The sequence below is a fragment of the Pteronotus mesoamericanus genome, unplaced genomic scaffold, assembly GCF_021234165.1.
Source record: "Pteronotus mesoamericanus isolate MK-2021 breed Mesoamerican mustached bat unplaced genomic scaffold, CSHL_Meso_final contig_347, whole genome shotgun sequence".
NCBI classification, from domain to species: Eukaryota; Metazoa; Chordata; class Mammalia; order Chiroptera; family Mormoopidae; genus Pteronotus; species Pteronotus mesoamericanus.
Window position 1 is genome coordinate 19,311,605 of NW_026555137.1, and position 13,795 is coordinate 19,325,399.

Sequence of the window (13,795 nt, forward strand, 5' to 3'; positions counted from 1 at the left end):
AGCAGGCGGCGCTTCTGTGCTCTTTACAGTAAGTAGGCAGCGTCCGTCCACGTCAGGCGACAGGGAACGGAAGGAACACTGTCCAAGCGCCGGGGGACAGGCCCCGCCCCCCACCCAGGCGTCTCGCCAGTCTTCACAGCCTTCGTCCTCAGCGTGTGCTCTGTTCCGCGCTCCTGCGCTTTCCTCACGCCCTCTTCCCGTCCCAGGGTCCCATCCCCGTCACGTGCCCGTTAGTGGCCCTGCCCCCACCCTCCTCTTGGCTGTGACAGTGTCCGGAACTCTCCTTGTTTTGATGACCTTGTCAGGTCTGAGGCACAGAGCTCAGGGATCGTGAAGGCTGCCCCCTGACTGGATTTGGGTGATGTTATTCATGAATTGACAGGGGCCACGGTGTTGCGGGGGTGGGGGGGCCCACGGATGCCACTCTCCTCACACCACACCGAGGGGACACACCACCAGCGTGACTTACCACTGTCTCAGGCCGCCCACCAAGAAGCCGCCCCCGACACCCACACCCCACTCTCCGGAAGCAGGTGCCGCGTGCAAGCCTCACTAGCGGTGGGGGTTCGCTCCCCGTCCTGAGTGGTATTCTGCACAGGGCGTTTGTCATCTCTGATTTACTTATTCACTTACCCCTCCGTTTACTTTTGTTAGCATGGGCTCATAGATATTTATTTTATACTCTGAGTTGTAATCCAATATTACTTTACTTATTTTGTTGCTCAAGTTGTTTCAGTCTTAGCCATCAGGAACCCATCCCACATGTGTGTCTGTGTGTGTCTGTGCGTGCACACATGTGTGAAACACTTCCTGGCACTGTAAGTTTATCCTAGAGAACGGTGTTAGAAACCAAGATCTGGGTGTGGGGTACACATTACTTGTTCAGCGAATAAAACCCACAATCCGACGGCTGCACCAACTCAGGGCACCGCCTGGGCTGCGCGGCCCGGTCACTGGACGCTGCGCCTGCCCCGACCTTGGGGTCCTGCTTCGGACAACGGCGGCCCCTCCTCACCTTGCCACCAGGCGCGCCCGGCGCGCAGCTGACAGGCCAACGCACAGCGCGGGCACATTGGGCCCCCTTTTCTCTCACTTCCCAGAGAGCATGTGGACCCGGACCGCTGTCCGGAGGGACAGCAGGGTTGAAGCTCATCTGACTGCTCAGCACAGACCACACACCCAGGTTCCGTGACAGAGGACACACTCTGAAGAAAATGGAAAGTCTTAAACGACTGTTGCCAAGAAGTCTTTAAACAGAAACACATTTATCAAATACCAATGGTCTTTACAAATTGCAAATGGAGACTCACAAAGGGAAATAGCTTGGTCTTCACTTAGGTATCCCAGTTTAGATTCCCGACCCCCCCCCCCCCCCACCCGGAAGATTGTGAAATTGAGATTATTCTATTCCTTTAATCAGCATTGCTTTTTTGGATGTTTTGACACTTAAAATAAACCTAAAATATCTCACATACAGCAAGTACACAAAGAGCTTCATTGAAAAACACCACGTTGTTTATATCCAGATCTAACCGACATCTCCTAAGGTGGGTTCCTCATCAGAATCCGTCTAAACCAACCCCGAGCTCTCAGCACCGCCCCCCCCAGCCGTGACGCAGCGCACCTGTCCCCTCTCAGGAGCCTGCAAGCCAAGCTCTCTCTGCGCACATTTAAAAGGGAACATGGCACTAAAAGTTATTGGGTGCCAGCGCTTCCTTGATCTTACCAGTTCCTGGAAGTGACACACTGCCGTGCGGCTGAACGACACTGTAAGGCGCCACCAGTTTTAAGATTATCGGGATCTTAGAGGTTACCAGGTGGTGGGGAGAAGGGTCTGTCTTAGGATCAGTGAGACAGGTTAACAACTACATTCGACTCCTACCACTGTTTAAAGACAATAACACTTTGAGAAATTCTAGGAAACCGTTTTCCCCTCTATTTTTACTTCACTTTGAACACTAAACAACGCTTATTTCATGCGCTACGTCTCTCCTAAAGCTTACAGCATATCAGCACCTTCTCCACAGATTCAACAGCCAGAATCGACCTGCAAACCTACCCGGCAGGTTTTCCTACATTCTTCAGTGACCATAGTGACTGACCAGAACGAGCGAAGGTCTCTGCTTCCCAGTAACCCACCGGAGAGACTGCCCGGAACCCGAGAAAGAAGTGGCCTCGCATGCCTCGTGATGACAGTCATTTACACCGACCTTCAATTACCCAGTAGCTTTTAGCATTGAGACCAGAAATGTCTTTGTATGAGTGTTTGTTCAATAACGATGCCAGTCAAGGAAGAGTTAAATGCCATGAGAATTCCTATTTAAATAATATTTAAAGACTTGTATAAAATTAATAATAGTATCATTAAAAATTGCCCGCGAGCGTGTCTGGTGATGCAGCGCGTCCCTCAGTGCATACGTGTGCGAGAGGGAACACCTCGCTGCACATTTATGTCCAAGTGTGGGGGCATCGTAGGGGGTAGTGGAAGGGAAGAGGAGAAATTGCAAAAACATAAGGAATACTCTACATTTACAAAACTGGTACCGATATATAAAATTCTACTTTGACAGTCAAGTTGGAACTCTTCTTAAAATTTAAACTTACCTTTTCTGGAATATTTTGAGTAATGATGTCCAAATGCGACAACACTGATAAGAAGGTACAAATGCTTGTTTTAAGGTTTTCTTCACCCTGAAAAAATAATCAGATAAACAGGACAGTCATTCAAGGCCCCCTGCAGTCGGCCGACACCACGGGGCTCGGGAGGAAGGCGGTCCGCCCTGCACAGCGCGGCCTGCGGGGCACGGGGTCAGAGGCGAAGGAAGAGAAGGAACTTCCCAGAGCCAAACGCCCACACAGGGCAACCAGCAGACACCACGAGGGACTAACCAGCCCCCTGTGAAGGGACAGGTGGCGTCGCGGCGCATCCCTCCAGGAGAGGCAAGGCCGGCAGGGTGAGAGGGCCTGGCCAGAGGGGAGCAGGGAGGAGGGAGGACAGCTGGCGAATGAGCAAGACAAAGACACGGAGGTGAGTGGAAGGCAAAGGCAGCGCCGCGGCGAACCCCAAGGCCAGGGCTCAGGCATCAAGGGGGACCCTGCGGATGACTTGGAAGAGCCACGCGGAAACGCCGTGTGAGAGTGTGAAAGCGGAACTCAGACGCCTTCCCAACGGTCACGTGGGTGACACATGGACAGGCGCCAGACAGACTGGGAAGAGACGCGCGGCAGCTCAGGGCGGTGGGCGGGCGCCGGTGAAGCTCGGCGTGGGAGTCGGACGCGCGGGACGCCGCCGGTGACCGGGCAGGGTCAGCGGGAGGGCGGGCTCAGTGTGAGCTCTACAAACAAGGACGGGCATGCGTTTACAGCCGTGGGGCCACTGGTGAAGGAGAGACTGAGTATGGAAAACACACTGGGAGCACAAGGAAAAGGAGCCGGAGAGCAAGCAGGGGACCGCGCCTGTTCAGCGGCAGGAGGAGGAAGTGTCGGGTAGACGCGTGGGGCTGCTGCTGAGAAGACAAAGACTCCTCTCTGGTGACTTCTATTGTCACTAAGAAATAACAGGGCCACCTGCTTCAAACAAAGGAAGAAGAGGGTGCAGTGGCCATCTGCCCTTTTTCCAGATATTCAGCCCGAACGTCCTTCCACGTCCAGGGCCTCTCCACCTCGCAGTTCGTGGGAGGCTGACAGTGGCAGCCAGTCATTTTCCCAGCCGCCCAGCCACCCTGCCGCTAAAGAGAAGGCGCCTGGCCAGGACCCAGAGGCACCGCCCCAAATCCTGAATCGAGAACTCAACCTAGAAAGGCAGAGCCCACGGAGGACAACTCCATGCAGGCGGCGGAGGCCGCAGCGCGGCTGTGACTGCACCGTGTGCCTGGGGCAGAAGCACTGGCCCCAGCGGACCGGCCTCTGTGCCTGGAGTCCAGGGGCCGCCACGTCCCCCTGCGCCTCATTCTCTCCTCTTTTCCAGCCCGATCCTGTGGTGTCCTGGCGGCGCCAGCCTGCGTTCTGGGCCTCCTGCGAGCTGCCTGATGCCCTCCTCCCCGACGGCTCGTCCTCGGTCCTGCTCTGACTCAGTCGGCCAAACTTGTTGCATTTCCTCACAATGAAAAACCCTGCTTGATGTCCACAGCGAAAGATTTGAAGAGAACGTACCAGGTCTGAAAGCTCTTTGTGAACACGGGGGACAAGCGGCTGGATTACTGGGGACACGAGAGACGGGACGGCTCAGGAGTCCAGAATCAGCCCGGCCCCACGGAGGGCGGATGGAACAAACGAGATCAATGGAGCCACAGGTCTGAGAAGCACGTCAAGAGAAACGGACGGACAGAAGAATGCTGCTTTTCACTCACGGACACGAAGCGAAGGACATGCCAGAGAGGAAGCTGGGGGTGTGAAACGGAAAGCGCTTCTGCACAAGGGACGTGCCCTGTCCTCCACGGCTGCGGATGACGTGGCTCCTGGAGCCTGGGAGAATGGCGGTCAACAGGAAATGGACAGTTTAGGGAGTGAGATCTCATCGATTCTGCTGCACGTGCGGGGGGCTGGGGACGCTGAGACAGCGGAGGCGGGGTCACAGCGCAGGCAATGGAGAAACAGGAGCTCAGGGCTGAACGAGGGAGAGAAGGCGAGCACGGCAGGACCAGAGGCAGTCGGCGCCCGAGGGCGGGCAGAGGCACACCGCGGGGACAGCCAGCGGCGGGGCAGGCAGCCGCCAGTGTGAACGGCCGCTGGGACGGGAGGCAGGCGAAGCAAAAGGAGAAAGGCCCGCTGCTCAGGAAGCACTGGGTTGTGCAAGCCCTGGAGACACGTGGACCCAGCGGAGAGGGGAAGGCAAAGGTCACTTGTTCCTGAAGTTTAATCGTGAAGAAAAGACACCACACAGTGGCTGGAAGGACAAAAGTTCAACAGATTAAGAGTGAGGATTTCAGAGTGCAGCCGGTAAAGGAAATGCAAACACCACTCCTTCCCCTGAAACAGGAAGGAGGAAACAGGAAAGGAAGCAGCAGAAAGCAGAAGGCAGGTCACAAAGGGAGCGCGAGCTTGGGACCAGCAGAGCTAGTGTGTAGAAACAATTAGTTATTTGTCGGGAAGCCAGGGTTGTACGCTCTATCACTAATCTTAGTATCAACTTCTTATAAATGATTTCAAGACACAAGCAATGTTGGGGAGGGCGGAGCCCAGGTGTGGAGGAGGCACAGGCGAAGTAAGAATGGGAAGGAACTGACAAGTGTCTTTAGTTGGGCCGAAGGGGCTCCCTCCCAGTCCCTCTACTTTGGTTATGTTTGAAATTTACCTACTAAAAATTTCTTTAAAATGTAAGGAATGCACTTAGTTCTTTACCATTCTTATCTCTAAGAGCGAAGACATTTCTTGGTAGGTAAGACTGGAGAGTGCACCCATTTCTCTCACTTCCTGATAACAGAAGACTTTTCCATCTTTATTTCGTTAGAAGGGAAGAGCTCTCAGACACACAATGGTACACTCAAGATAAGCCAGGGTTTCTGTCTCCTACATTAGTTCAAATCTTGCGAAACACAATTCAGGATGTCAATACATTGGGGACAAGACAACGGGTAGTCACAAAACAACTAATTGGAGCAATCTCCCAGCACGGCCCCCTTCTTTCTTAATTAAAAAAAATGAAAAATCTTTACTTACATAAGAAAAGCAATCCCAGAACTTCGGAAGAAATTGAGGGAATTTATGAAGGATCAATATAATGATCCATTCTATGTAATACTTTATGGATGCCTGATTATTGATGAAACCAGCCTGGAAAATCTTGTCAATGATTCTATTCAAGAAATTCTGAGAAAAAAAAATCCACAAATTAAATTGAGTTATGGTTATCAATTGTTTTAAATTTCTTTTTAATGAGATATAATTAACATATAATATTGTATAAATTTAAGGGATAAAAATGTCGACTTGGTACATTTACATATCATGATATGATGATCACCACGGCATTAGCTAACGCCCCTATCACATCAAGTGATTATCATTTCTTTTTGTGGTGGGAACAATTAAGATACAATCTCTTAGCAACTGTGAAGATGGTTATTAATTTTAATTTTAAAAATAGTCACCATTAAAAAAACAGCTTCAAGTTTCATTGTCAGTAACTATTGAATCTACCACTCTGCCAACAATGACCCTAGTGACTGTTGACTGAGATATGATGACGAGGGAGGTACTTGTCCTGAGCACTTCACGTTTTACTTGCACCATTCTGTGAGAAAGGTTATTATCCTCTGAGAAAAGACAAGTCTCAGAAAAGTTAACTAACTGCCCCGAAGGCGCATAGCTAGTGAGCAGCGGAGGTCGGACTCAGACCAAGATGTGCCAGGATGCCTGGACGGCAAGCTTGGACCCAGGGCGCTGGAGTCGGCAGGGGTGGGGGGGCGAGGCCGGGCCTCCTGCCTCTTTCCTTGGACAGACTCCCACCCCCGCCCACACCGCCTCCCCAGCTCTGGCCAGGACCCCAACTCCAAAATCAGCCCCCCAACACCGTCCTCTCTGAAGTCGCACTTCCACCTGGGTAACTGAACGTCTCTGAGTAACAGGTAAAAAGCACTCTCTCCTTATATAAGCTCATAAGAATATTTATTATGTATTTTTCTTTATTTTAAAGTTGAAAAATCTTAAAAGAATTTCTAACGGGTAGAAGAGGAGCAGAAGAGCCCGTTTTATGCCCCCGCGACAGCATGGAGTGGAGCGTGACCGTAGGCTCGACTGTTTGGAACGCCACCCCCGCTCCCGGCTGAGCCACCTGTTTCCTGAAGGTGCACTTCATGGTTTCTGGACTTCAGACAACACGGAACACTAACACCCCAAAACAGCTTAGCTGCTGAAAGCTAGGAGTTATGTATTTAGATTTCCTAATCAAATGGCATATGAAACTTCAAATACTTAACAGCATTGCATTACAATATTGAACTGGGGCCAGGCAAATCAATGTCTGATTTATTTCTGCGACACCTAATGGCCTAAGTATTCTTTGTTAAAAAAAGTTCTGAATAACTTCAATTTTAAGAACTGATGTATAAATTTTAAGCAGGTTATTTCTCCATTTTAAAATAACACATGACAGTGTCTATTAAATAGTTTATTCATGTGGAAACATTATGATTAAAGGTACAAATATAATAAGTATTATACCTGATCAAATCTGGGGAAAAGCACGAGTAGAATCTGCCAGATTCGGTTCTTCACTCTGTGCTGTTGAGAATTCACATAGTACCGAGTTCTAGACGTGGACACCAGTTCATCCTGGGGGCAGGGAGGGAATTAATATTGAAATACTTGGTGAATTTGTGATTCATGAAAACAGTCCATGGTGACTTCAAACTTAGAAGGTTTAAACTGGACACAGGAGCCTCTTGTCCTCCAAGGGGCAGAAAGGAGGGGAAGAGAGACACTCGTTCAGTTTCCTTTCAAAACAATGCATTTAGTTGCTTCGCTTATCTGCTTTGAAAATTAGAAAAGAAACGATGTAATTGCAGTCAGTACAAAAGTCTTCGGAAGGACACGCTATTGCGCGGTGGCTGGTTAAGGGGGGCACAGGGCCGTGCGGCGGGAAGGGACGGAGGTATCGGACGTGCATCTCAAGGCGCCAACATGGGCACTGCTTCTGTGTCACTCTGTCCTGTGTGAGTTCAAAATAAGTTCAAAATACGCATCTGCCATTGGACAGACACACCAGGAAGATGGGAGGCCATGGGAGACGGGCGGGCACTGCCGTCGCCAGGCAGAGAGCCACGGCCGCGCGAGCCCCCGCGCCGGCAGGCATCACGTCCAACACAGGGCGCGTTTCAGCCCCGCCTGGTGGGCTCCCTGCTACTGTCAATTCTACTCATCCTTCAGGAAACGAGCAAAACGCTGCTTCCCCTGAGACAGCTCTCCTGGCACCAACCAAGCAAAGGAGGACATTTTTGCATAACAATACCTTCCAGGTTTTATAGCATAAAGCGGACAAATGCATGACGAGCCCTGCATTTCAGTGCCGGTGACCTCAGGGGGTTGCACGGTCACCAGCTACATTTGGCGCCAAGCACGCCTTCTACCTCGGCTTCGCGTTCAGAGGTGAGCACTGTACTTGGGTTTTTACCTCTTTCTTCTCCCAGCTTTACTAAACCTGCTCTTCAGCCAGCACCACGTTCATGAGTAAGTAAATTTGCAGACGGCCAGTTTCTAATTTTTTACCTTTTTACTCTATTTTTTACATAAAACAATGTATGGATACATCACTCTAAGTACAACTGGCTTTGACTGGTATTGGAAAATATCCAGAATAGAGGTCAGATAGTACAGGGAAAACATTGTTGTTCTCCAAACCAAACTTGAGCTGGACAATTACTAACCAACATTTAACTGAAAATTTAGAACATAAACCTCATGTTTTTTCTTGATAAAAAATATTTAGAAATACATATTTTGTCATCACAAAGAACAAATGTTGAATTTTGACTTAAGTAAACAAAGATACTTCAAAGTAAAAAAAAGCATATTTACTTTATCCAGTAGCTTGATTGCAAGATCTTCCATAAACGACTTATGAGACATATTTGAGCCATCTAATAAACACAGGAATTTGACAGCACAAATTCTGACATAATGGTCCTCTCTTTTGGTACTAAAAAGTATAAAAAGATAGACTGGGTTAATACATTTTCAAAACATAAAAATGCCTCAAATATTAGTTTCAAAATATCATAACAAATAGCAAAACCTTCCAAAGTTTTCTAAAATTAAGTAGATCCATAATTAATGACAATGCTTTTTAATTCAGTATAGATGGTAGAAGATAGGAAGTGAATATATCAAAAGACGGCCTATACTGAAAGTCTGAATAGGAACAAATTCACCCAGATCTGTAGGAAAACCACGCGCACACAGCTGACTCTGGGCGAATGGTATCTTATCAGTGGACAAAACGGAGGCAGCTATTCCTGAGTGAGGACCATGGACAGCTCCACCCGCCAACCCTTGGGGACAAGGCTCCGCCTCCAGTGCCTCCACAGCTGCACCTCAAGTGCACCCTCTGGGCACGAAGGGCTTATTCAGGAGGCACCGTGTGCTCTCAGCTTCCCAGCATTTTCAGTTTGCAAATGTGGAAAGATAAAGTAAGTGAATTTCCAAAGCTCATTGTAACTGTTATAATGTAAACAAATGTCATTTTAATTTAACAACAAAACACTTCTCTACTAGAAATCAAGGTTATTTTGGAACCATCAACTAAAAAATTGTACTTTTTTTGCTACACTAAACTGGTCAAGGGAAAAAAGATCAATTAGAACAATTAACAATGAAAGTGTATATTTTTATTATTTTTTTTAAGATTTTATTTTCACTTATTTTTACAGAGAGGGGAAGGGAGAGGGAAGGAGTGGGAGAGAAATATCAATGTGCGAGAGAAACATCCATCGTTGCTTCTCGCACGCCCCCAACTGGGGAGCTGGCCTGCAACCCAGGCATGTGCCCTGAGCAGGAAATGAACCAGTGACCTTTCAGTCTGCAGGTCAGCATTCAGTGCACTGAGCCACTCCAGCCAGGGGAGAAAAATGTATATTTTTAATGAAGAGTGAAAGATAAAACATAGCGATGGCACTTAGAATAATAAACACTGTGATAACCATACACAACTATCATTTGTTGTCCTAAACTCTAAAATCAAAGTGAATAAATACAACACCATCTTCTTTATAAATACCTAGACACATGTTTTTTTTTTAATTAATTATTTATTTATTTGTAGAGAGAGGGTAAGGGAAGGAGAAAGAGGGGGAGAGAAGTATAAATGTGACAGAGAAACATCAATCAGTTGCTTCTTGCACACGTGCCAACTAGGGACTGAACCCACAAACAGCCACGTTCCCTGACTGGGAATTGAACCAGTGACCTTTTGTTTTCCTGGACAGCACCCAACAAACTGAGTCTCATAGGTCATGGCTAGACAAACAGATTTTTTTGAAAATTATGTTAAAAAAATAAAACTTGCCCTGGCCAGGTGGCTCAGTTAGTTGGAGCATTGTATGTACACTAAAAGGTTGTGGGTTTGATTCCCAGTCGGGGCACACACATAGATTGTAGGTTCAATCCCCAGCCGAGGCACATATGGGACGCAAATGATTGTTCTTTCTCTCTCTCACTCCCTTCCTCGTTCTTTAAAATCAATGGACATATCCTCGGGTGAGGATTAAAAAAATTATAATAAAAAAAAAACTTTTTAAAAAGCTATTTCGATGAGCTCCAAAAGCATTAATCCAAAGATTAGATGAATAGTCTTATCCTAGAAATCAAAATTTTAGGCCTTGTTCCAAGAGTAATATTATTTTTGTGTAAGAATATTGACTTGTTATATGGTGACTTTTGGCCTAAAATAAAATAAAATAAAATACAATGTGTGTGCTGATAATCACCCTCCAAGCCAAAGTAGAATAGAGGTTTTATGTTCCCCATAGTCATTTCCTTGTTTATGTTGGATTTTGCACTCTAAGTTTTTTAAAGTTTATCAAATTTTAGTAAATAGTGACAGATCTGAAGAAAACAGATTAGTGGAATATAATTTCTAACATACTCTTGATGGCTCATTCAGCATAAGAGTAGACATTTATTAACTTTAACAAATACAGAAAGGTTTTCATATAACAATAAATTTTGAACGTCCCACTTATGACAAGATGTGAAAAACCCCTAGTACTTACTTTTCAATAACAACATTTGCTGCACAATCGTGTCCAAGATTTTCTATAAAGGTCTGTACGTCCTGAATGAGTCTTTCCATAAAAAACATTTGACAAAAACAACAGGTTTTAGACAAAAAAAAAAAAAAACTAAAGCCCCAAATTCGAAGTTAACTGACACTTTATATTCTGCTCATCGAAAGCCCCAAAATAAAAACAATTCTGCCCATGTAGATACTTAATATAAGTTAGGACAGGTTGAGATGACAGCATCTTTACCTCTGATCACGCCTAAACGCTGTTCCGAATATACAAGCTTCAAGGACCAGCTCACTGTAATGTTTAGCATTTGACAAAGGCCCTTGGGATACATTTGAAGCAGGAACTACCCAGGACTGGCAGCAGTGAGTTACCAGTGTATTGAAGACTCCAGTTTTTATAGCAGACATTTCAATCATCTTGTACATAATCTGGAATGAAAAACAACGGTCATCAATGTGAATGTTCATTTCGCAATAGCAACAGCGTTTGACCGCTGGTGGTGTTCACCGGGAACTCTGCAGGAGAAGCCACGCCCACACAGAGTGAAAGGAAGGAACAGTCTGGTCTCTTTGCATTTTGTCTGAAGCCTCCCTTCCCCTCAGGCAGCGAAGACCTCGGTCTCTAAGTATGTGCTGGGCTTCAGGAAAGGACTGAGAGGCAGCGGGGACAGGAGGGGCAGCAGGGTCATACAGGGCTGTGCATCCCCTTCCCCCTTGAGTAAAGGCTTGTGTGAGTTCCCAGGCTTGATGTCATTCCATCATGCTGTGTTCCCTGGTGCGATCAGTGGTCGTAAACCCAAATGCCTCCAGAAACCAGAAGGACCCTGGGATCGGGTTATTGTCACAGACGTATGTCTTATACAAGGAAAGCGACGGCACAAATGCAATGGCCAATGGCGCCTGACGTCTGCCCCTGGCGTCCAGTGGACACGGGGGGTGGCGTGGACTGGCGAGGGGGCACGGGCCGGGGCTGCGGCCACGGAGGGACGGCCAGGGCTTCCAGGGCGCCCCATGTTCCAAGAGCTTCGCGCACATTTCCCAATTCTGAAATGTGACAACTCATTCCAAATGGTACACATGATATGAACCAAGTAACATACGTTCGTGGAACAGATGTGGTTCATGGGCTACCGTCTCACCTGCTCTGTGGCATCTAAGATTTCCTTGTTCTCGCTCGTGACACTGAAGAAGGTTCAAAACATTGACTGACTGAATAAATAACAACAAATCTAATACGCAGTTCCAAATAGAACTCTTCTCCCTCATGTGCCATGAGGTCACACGAATTAAAAGGGAAACCACTTTTTAAATTCAATTTATTGGGTGACATTCGTTAATAAGATTATATAGGTTTCAAGTGTACTTTTTATCTAAAGCCGTCAAATTCGTAGAAACGGGAAGGAGAATGGTTGCCAGGGGAGGGGGACGGGGGTGCCAACGGGCACAGTGTTCGGGTTCTGCACGGCGAAAACGTGCTGGAGCTCTGCCACCGCGACGCGGACATGCTTAACGTTCCTTAACAGACGTAATACAGGTAAGACGGTACATTTTACATCATGTGTTTTTTTACCCCCATTAAAAGAAAGTTACCTCTTTTATTTTGAAATATGCCTGGCCCTTGATTTTTGCAGCGATGGTAAGAACTTTGGTATCAAAAACAAACTGAACAAAAGCTTTTAAGTTAGACCAGAATGTCAGCTGAGTGTTGCTTAGAGAAGATATAATCTTCCACGCCATGTCAAAAGCCTCTATGCAGACTGATTCAGAAGAGGCCAGAAGCTGGTAGGAAAAAAAAAAAAAAAAGAGGGAAATCCATAATTATCATTTAGTTGCAGAAACTGACTTCACTCCCATAGCGACGCTTCAATTCGCGGCTCGCAGTCCCTTACCTGGGGCACCAGCAGCTTCATGCAGCGGAACACAGGTAAGACCTGGTCAGAAGGGAGAACGGTGAGGGCGTCCAGTGCGGACTGCAACGTCCCCGCGGGCACCCGCACGGCCGGCAGAGGGCGCCCCAGGAGCTCCCCCTCTGAAGGGGGCGTGCCAGTGTGATCCTTTTTCAACAGAAAGGAGAGGCAGACCCACTGGTCGTGAATATACTGTGCAGCTATCTTGCCCCATCCTTGGGAGGAGGATGATTCTTCAAAAAAACTGAAACAAAAATAAAGTCACTGCCACCCTTCCTCAGTCTGTCTCAGTCATTCGCACGTGGACACCGCCCTTTCGAGGGCAGACCTGAGCAGTCATTACTAAACATCCTGTCTACCAAAACACAAGGAAACCACACGAACCTCGATTTTTTCGAACTACCCTAAAAGCAGGTATCTTCATTCACTAAAAACTAACTGCGGAAGGTTCCTGGGTTCCCAGGAGGGAGAGGACGAACATGCTAACACATGACCCCCTGAGCGGAGCCCCACCTCCGAGTTCCTGGAGCCCTGTCCGCAGCGTTAGGACGGCTCCCCAGCGTGAGCAGTAAAGGGGCCTCGGCGGACGCACGGCGCCCCGCGGGGCCGACACACCTGCTTTGCTCCTCCGGGCACGGCTTCCGCAGCATCTGGTTGAGCTGAAGGGAGGCCAGGAACCTCTCCATGGGCCCAGCGTCCAGCGGGTCTGGCTGCAGCTCCGGCTCCTGGTCCATGGCCTCGCACACCGCGGCCAGGGCCGCCATACTGACCGCCCTCTGAACCTGCCTCGCCAGCGCCGGCTCCTGAGGAGGAAACGCAGCGCCGTTCTTTACCAGGACCCAGTCTCAGCCGGTCGGGGCCAAGCTGCCCCGCCGTGACGACCCGGGCCCCCTTGCTCTCTTCCTGCACCTGGACATCAGAGGGCACAAAGGAAACCCAGTGCATGCTGCGCACACAGTCTGATGCTGCTCCACCGACTGGCTGTGCACGAACACACAGACAGCGGCGGTGAGCACCCAGGGGACAGAGGAGACGGTCAGGTAGGGGCCCGGAGCAGCGCACGCCAGGCCCCCGCCTGCCTGAGTTAGGGCTCTCAGCCTCTTGCTACTCAACTACACGGCTACATCCGACAGCCCTACCATGCACCTTAGTGTAACTGTTT

At 48.4% G+C, this 13,795-nt stretch overlaps 1 protein-coding gene across 1 annotated transcript in view; it reads right to left on the minus strand.

Moving 5' to 3' along the window:
• The window catches only part of TARBP1 (TAR (HIV-1) RNA binding protein 1), a 64,422-nt gene that overhangs the window by 13,523 nt on the left and 37,104 nt on the right, over positions 1–13,795 (minus strand). Inside the window, exons 15-23 of the mRNA XM_054576757.1 lie at positions 13,249–13,436; positions 12,616–12,877; positions 12,317–12,505; positions 10,965–11,155; positions 10,707–10,778; positions 8,515–8,635; positions 7,162–7,272; positions 5,659–5,808; positions 2,605–2,691 (exon numbers count right to left, since the gene is read on the minus strand). Coding sequence (XP_054432732.1) covers positions 2,605–2,691; positions 5,659–5,808; positions 7,162–7,272; positions 8,515–8,635; positions 10,707–10,778; positions 10,965–11,155; positions 12,317–12,505; positions 12,616–12,877; positions 13,249–13,436 — 1,371 coding nt within the window. The remainder of the gene's footprint in view (positions 1–2,604; positions 2,692–5,658; positions 5,809–7,161; positions 7,273–8,514; positions 8,636–10,706; positions 10,779–10,964; positions 11,156–12,316; positions 12,506–12,615; positions 12,878–13,248; positions 13,437–13,795) is intronic.